The 7,788-nt window shown below is 41.1% G+C and overlaps 1 protein-coding gene across 1 annotated transcript; it reads left to right on the top strand.

Moving 5' to 3' along the window:
• Positions 1–4,136: 4,136 nt before the first annotated feature.
• Positions 4,137–4,574, top strand: LOC311223340 (FUN14 domain-containing protein 1-like; the record flags this gene model as incomplete). Its single annotated transcript, XM_084308132.1, has 1 exon — positions 4,137–4,574. The coding sequence occupies one exon, from the start codon at positions 4,137–4,139 to the stop codon at positions 4,572–4,574; it is 438 nt and encodes a 145-aa protein (XP_084164258.1).
• Between the last annotated feature and the right edge of the window lie 3,214 nt (positions 4,575–7,788).

Below are 7,788 nucleotides of genomic sequence, written 5' to 3'. Positions count from 1 at the left end.
TCTTTTGGAGCCAATTCTTCAACTCGGGATCAGACTCGGTGCGCACTCTTTCCATCATCAGCTGTCATAACACCCCATCCCTATTTGCATCACCCCTCAGTGGAAGCCCCTGGCGCCCGAGGGGGGGTATAGGGGAACAGACTCAGTTAACTCTTCAATACCTGATGCTGAGGCTGAACCTGTCGTCTCTGTCTCTCTCTGACGTTTATCAGATTTTGTGGGACTGTCACTGGGACCGGCGGGACGTTTCGAAAAGAAATCTGATATTTTTATTTTCTGCGAGTGAGACATTCTGTGCTAGCAAAGTCTGACTACTAGCTAAAATCGACTGACTGCGCAAGCACTGTATCACAGTAGCTCAGTGGTTCGTGGCGCGTGGGAAGGGCGGGAGACGGGAGGTGAATACAATTAGTTGTTTCACCTGTCATTCAATCAGTCTGTGACAGTCTGTCATCACTAGAAAATCTACTCTGCTGCAATCTTGTCGGTTTTACACGTATGATTGTGTACGTACAGTAGTATAATGAATGAATGAAAACTTTATTTAACAGATTGGAGAATGGCTACAATACAGTACGGCTCAATACACACAATATTAAAATGGTGAAGTGCTTTGAGCAGGACAAACTTATAATATACAGTTTTACAGTTATACAGTTACAGTATATAATATACAAATATATAAATACTGTCATAAAAAAAACCATAAAAAAATTAAATAATAAATAAAGATATTTAAAAAAAAATTATTATTTGCAATAACTGAGGGGGGGGGGGGGGGGTGCTGCCGCACCCCCTGCACCCCCCCTTCCAACGTGCCTGACGCATACCTACTTCCATTATGGGCGGTAAGTGTGTACACAAAGTTAAAACACAGATATACACATTCTCTTCTCAAGTAGATGTTTTTTTTTGGGTTATCAATGAATACAATTTTTACATGTATTAACTCTAGAATTGCCACAGTTATCTACAATAGCAACGATAAAGAAGTGCGAACCACATATTATTATAATAAAAGTGTTTTGGTTAATCAGAGTGTTTACCAATCGTATATTATCGTTTTTTTTTGTTCCAAGTGTTATTTTTGATTACATCACTAACAAAATAATAAAAGAAAAAAGACTAATTTAATCAGATTAATCACTTTATTCAAATTGAGGATTTAGTTTGAGGATATAAAAAATAATTATAATAATTATAAAATAAATAAATTATTTTTTTGATTAAAATGTTTTAATTAAAAACCAAGGTTCGAACGTCCATTCGAAAAACCCTGACGAAGTTTGAATCACTTTATTCAAATTGAGGATTTAGTTTGAGGATAAAAATAAAATAAAATAAAGAATTTATAAAAAAAATTTAAATGTATTTAAATTTTTTTTATTAAAAACGAAGGTACGAACGTCCATTCGAAAAACCCTGACGAAGTTTGAATCACTTTATTCAAATTGAGGATTTTGTTTGAGGATATATAATAAAAAAAATATAAGAAATTATAAATTAAATTTTTTTAATTTTAATTCTTTTATTAAAAACGAAGGTTCGAACGTCCGTTCGAAGAACCCTGACGAAGTTTGAATCCCAAAAACAGACTTCGGGGACAGCCTTACAAAACATATTATTTATATTATTCAAATGTCACTCAAACATGTTCCGTTGTGATGTCACTGTACGATGTCATAATAGAACATTCTAGAACATTTGTGATGTCACAGTATGATGTCATAATAGAACATTCTAGAACATTTGTGATGTCGCAGTATGATGTCATAATCAAACATTCTAGAACATTTGTGATGCAACAGTATGATGTCATAATAGTACATTCTAGAACATTTGTGATGTCACAGTATGATGTCATAATAGAACATTCTAGAACATTTGTGATGTCACAGTATATGTCATAATAGCACATTCTAGAACATTTGTGTTCTATATAGTCAACAATTCTCTCCAGATCTTTGAGGGAAATTCAAGAGAAGAAAGAAGAAGTAGAAGAAGAAGAAGAAGAAGAAGAAGAAGACGAAGAAGAAGAAGACGAAGAAGAAGAAGAAGAAGAAGAAGAAGAAGAAGAAGAAGAAGAAGAAGAAGAAGAAGAAGAAGAAGAAGAAGAAGAAGAAGAAGAAGAAGAAGAAGAAGAAGAAGAAGAAGAGCTCATCAAAAGAACTGCGGAGGGCAGTAATACGCCACGATGCGTCTACACTGCCGTAAATTCTAAAGAAGGAGAAGAAGAAGATCTCATTGTGCATCTTGAGACAGGATAGATAGACTGTCTATCTACAACACATAGACTGAAACCTGCATTTCTCAACCAAGGTGCCTTGCCTACCGTTTTGCTGTGGAAAGGTGAGTGTCCAAAACAGCTAGCTAGCTGTTCTACTTGAATACTGAATGTTAATATTGAATCAGACAATATTGAATACTGAATGTTAATATCAGACCATATTCAAGCCCAGATTAAGAATTCAGAGGCCTCTGGACCAGACTCTTGGAGGCCCCCACACACGTGCACGGACAGTGGCGTTTTTATATGTAAAACATTGGTGGGGCAGCCACCAACCAAGGCTACATACCAGGCAAACTACAGTAATCAAAATTACAGTATCCATCGAGAGAGAGAAAGTATAGTTGAGGACTTTTTTTTAAGTATTGAAAATTAATTATATTCCCTGTCTGCCAAAGTTATTGACAGGGTACCACACAATATATTATACTTTATTGTTCAGCTAAAAACAAGCCTACAAACATCACAAAACAAACTGGTCAGACTACTGCTCGACCTCACTCCTAGAACCCACCTCACCCCTGCCCACTTTGACAACCTAGGATGGCTTAGAGTAGACGACAGAGTACAGCAACTTGCAATGGGCCTGGTCTACAAGATACACTACACCACTAAGATACCCATGTATGTCGAAATACTTCCCAAAGGTCAGTGAATACCACGACCACAACACCAGAGGGAGTTCCACAAATCATGTTCAACCCAGATTCGGCTCAAACAAGGGACTAAACACGTTTCGCAATTATGCCACAACAATGTGGAACACCCTACCCTCAGCCGTAAAATAATGTGATCCCTACCCTCCGTCAAAACCGCTCTCAAAGAGCACCTACGGGTGGCTGCAATTAAAAACTGGCCCCTGTAAATGTCCAAACCCCGCCCCCACCCAACCCCCTCCAATGTACAGTTTCTTCCCCTTGGAATGTATATATATTTCTGTTTCTCATGATCTACTTATATGTGTAATATGACAGATGTTGGGACATGTGCAATAATGGTTCATGTGCAATATTTTCCGCCGATGTGCAATCTTTTTTTTTCTACTGTCATGATTTTGCAATGCTTTTTTGAACTGAATTTGATGGTACTAGTCTACAGTGTACAAGAGTGAACTATTTTATACTATTTTCCCCAATAAAAAATCCCCCAAATTATGGAAAAGCATAAATATTAGGGATGTCCGATATTATCGGCCTACCGATATTATCGGCCGATATTGGCATTAAAATGTGATATCGGTATCGGTTTAAAAAAAATATATTTTTTAGTTTTTTAGTTTTTTTACATTTCTATAACCTTTATTTACCCAGGCAAGCAAGTAAGAACAAATTCAGATTTTATTTATTGTCAAAAGTATGCATAATGTTGTGTTAATTCCACAACAAGAGATATGTAATGTTAATTACCTGAAATTATTCCGTTTTTTTGGGGGGGAAACCCTGCATATATCGGTATCGGTTGATATCGGTATCGGAAATTAAGAGTTGGACAATATCGGTATATCGGTATCGGTAAAAAAGCCAATATCGAGCATCCCTAATATATATATATATATTCTTTTTAATCTAAGTGTTGTAGTATAACCAGTAGGATAAAATTGATCTGTAAGTGAGTTTAGTGACACTACCCTCTATAAGAGTGGAGATATTTAATGTTTTTTTCCAATACAAAATCCCCAGAATTATGAAAAAGCATTTTTTTTCAAATCTAAGTGTTGTAGTATAACCAATAGGATACTATTGATGATGTGTGCAGTGATTTTGGTGACACTATACACTGTATGACAGTGAAGTTATTGAATCTTTTTGTAGTGTCTCTTTTCGGTGTTTTAGACTCGTTTAAATCCAAAATGGCGGAGGCTGATCGCAGAGAAGGCGGTCCGGAGGAGTACGCCCGGAGGCACCAGTGGTGGAGCAGGGTGTTCGGGAACAACTCCGGCCCCATCGCCGAGAAGTACTCCGTGGCCACGCAGATCATGATGGGAGGGGTCACCGGATGGTGTGCAGGGTACCTGTTCCAGAGAGTAGGGAAGATAGCAGCGACTGCTGTAGGAGGAGGGTTCCTCTTGCTACAGATAGCCAATCACAGTGGCTACGTGCAGGTGGACTGGAAGAAGGTGGAGAAAGACGTGAACAAGGCCAAGAAGCGTCTGAAGAAGAAGGCCAACAGCGCGGCCCCCGAGATAAACACCTTCATTGAGGAGGTAACGGCCTCCGACTTCGTCAAGAGGAACGTGGTCCTTTCCAGCGGGTTCGTGGGCGGCTTCCTGCTGGGCCTGGCCTCCTAAAGCCCCAGTGCGCTGCGCCCCCCAAACACCCAGGAAGTCCCCATTAACTGTGAATCCACTCCGACATCAGACCCTGGCTGCGTTCACTTCAGACACACGAAAGTTCCCTTTTGATATGCTTCCTCCCTTCTCGTCAGGCGGGGAGGGGTGTAAACATGCTGGCTCCTCCCCTCTCGTCAAAGGGGGGAGGGGTGTAAACATGCTGGCTCCTCCCCTCTCGTCAAAGGGGGGAGGGGTGTAAACATGCTGGCTCCTCCCCTCTCATCAAGGGGGGGAGGGGTGTAAACATGCTGGCTAAACCGAGGCCCGCTCGGTTTTCCGAACAGAGGCCTTTCACGGAATGTTCAGAACGGCCCCCATTCGTCCTCCATGTTGGAAGAGACGACTGCTGCTACGGGTCGACGTGTGAGAAATACGTCAACAGAAATTTAATAAATCAGTCTCTTACCACTGGATACTTTGTCTTTTCTAATGTCTTCGCTATTAATTCATTACATTTTCTTTTGAAAGCGGTTACCAACGGTTACAGGCAGCCATGTCGGAAGAAGGAGAACCACTACGAACATTCGGTGAAAGGTCTCCCATGAACCCCAGTAGAGATGAATAGATTAGTGATCTGTAACCGGATACGTTAGACGCCCTCTCCGTCGAGGCTTACGAAGACACACACTGTAGCACTCAACACTTTGATGAACATTGTTGCTCAGCTGATAGAGTTGTGCCCTTCCTGATGACTTGTCGTACAGAACTTGTAAGTCGCTTTGGATAAAAGCGTCAGCTAAATAACTAAATGTAAATGTAAATGTAGACGGTCCCTAGCTGCGCACTTGCCTCAAGGCCGACTGCACATATAGATCAATATTATTATTATTAAATGTACAGCTCCGAGGCCGGCTCGCCTCGTTTAGGTGAAAATAAGGTTGTAGCTCATTGTCTACCTTACTACGATAGGAAAGAGGTGTCCTTTGTGTTTTTTTTTATCCACTTTTTCTCCCATTTTCTATATTTTCTCCCATCGCAATTTCGTATCATCCAATTCAACCCTCCCCTGTCACGAATGCTGTTTCTTGCCTCCCACAAGCCGGCTGCAATGTGGACTAAGTCATACATAGCACAAGTCACCTCCGGTACTTGAGGTAACAGCAGTCGCATCTTTTCACCTGCGCAGCTCGATCTCTCAGTGGCGAGGAGTAACGCGTGGGAGGCTCACGCTGCCCCCGACACTTCCTGATTCTACTGCGCAGGCGCACCAACCGACCTGTAGGAGTCGCTGTCCACAACGCCCGATCCCCACCCATCAGTTTCCCACCCTCTAATACTGCCAATTGTATTAGTACGGACGACCAGCCAAACTGAAAACAATGTGGAGAGCTGGATTCGAACACACGAACCCAGCGTCTCCACATTGGTGGCGAGTGCCTTGCCCACTACACCACCTAGCCGCCCCTTGTCCTTTGTGTTTTAAAAACATTTTGCTTAAGAATTATTGACCGTGGAAATTCGAATCTGTGAATATCTTTCTAACTTTACCTAAGTCTCCCGATTCCGATACAATAAAGCGAGTCTTTATCACAAATCATATTCTCAAAATAATCTGACGGGCAGATATTATTGCTGGCTGACCTATTTCGGCCTGCGGGCCGCCTATTGCCGACCACTGAACTAGGATATCTGTTGGGTAACGTGCGTTTAGACAACACTATTTGGGACAGACCACACAGGCTATTTCCATATTATTAGGCTATTACTTCACATAAAAGATCATGTCTAAATGAAATGCACAAAACAAAAAATGTATGTATCATAACGTTACCCTGGTATAGATCTGTATGCATGTATTTATGTATTTTATTCATAACGTTATACATATTCGTTAACACATACGGGGCCATTGGGATGCGTCTAATAAATCTCTAGGGGACCAGCAAATGTAAACAGACGTGGCGCTGTTTGTAGAGCTAAATCTATACTTTATAGTATTGCTATCTGTCCATTCTCATTGTCAATTGGGACCATAAACCGTCCCTTCAAAATGGATTAAAGAAATAATTTTTTCATCAATACGTTCTCATTTTATAGCGCCGTGAATATAAGCGTTATACGGGATTTGGTCTAGTATATTTCCTGGGAGGCGAGATAAAGGGCTAATAGTTACTAACGTTATATCCAATGGCATTTCCGTTATACAGATGCTACAGTTAAAACTCAAACTGCATATGATCGGCACGATCCTCAAGCACGTAGGCATGAAAGGGGGGGGCGGGGGACGTCGTTTCTTATTATTGATTACCAATAACCATGTTTGTCTAAGTAGCCACATAGGCCGATCGTATCGTATCATAACAAGGCTCGATCAGGCTGTAATTTACGTGAAAAAGATCTTACCATGAGCCGGTTGGACCCCCCTGAGCATTTCCCCGTTATCGATCGCCATCTGGTAGATCGATATGTCCATTGGCTGATGATAAATCCCCTTATTGCATAGTGAAATCCGCAATTCAAAACATATCCCGTGCAACAGACAATAGCTATCGCTTCAGATGAGTAGAAAACTACATTAGAGAACCAAAAAAAAAAAGACAACTTCTGCCACAGGGAACACTCTATTATCGCGATAGCGCCCCTAAGATGATCTGGCCGGTATTGCACTTTCTCGAATTCAAAGAGTAGGGTACATCTGCAGTGCCGCTCGGCGACTTTAAATAGGTTATTAAAATGGAATAAAAGCCAAAACAACTTGCCATGGATATATCCGTGCTTCTGTCCACAACGGGTGGAATCGAAACACGGAGATCTCCGTGGTCGGGCGCCATTGTGTTAACATTAGATCGTGCATGGCTTTTACATTGAAAAACGTACTTGTCACGTGGTTCCGTTCTCCATTCTTTTCTTTTTACCAAATCTTTTTTTATTTTCAATTTTCAAACATGAAACAACACAACTCACAACACAATAATAACAATAATACATAAGACATCCAAGAACATAAACTAACACAACATTGATTAGACAATAAGGTTGTCACCAAGTAAAAGTATAATAAAATAAAATAAAATATATACTATAAAAATTGCTTACCGAATCCCCTCCACCTCCACGCCTGGCAACCGCAAGCCCCATCCCGGAGGACCCCCAGCCCGGCCCCCCCGCGAGCCAAATCACCACGTCTCTTTAGTGCCTCGACCCGCAGATACCCCGAACCGTGGCCACCCCC

The sequence above is a fragment of the Notolepis coatsorum genome, assembly GCF_963971535.1.
Source record: "Notolepis coatsorum genome assembly, chromosome: 2".
Taxonomy (NCBI): Eukaryota; Metazoa; Chordata; class Actinopteri; order Aulopiformes; family Paralepididae; genus Notolepis; species Notolepis coatsorum.
Note: the sequence above shows the minus strand (reverse complement) of the source record. Positions and strands in the feature narration are given on the sequence as shown.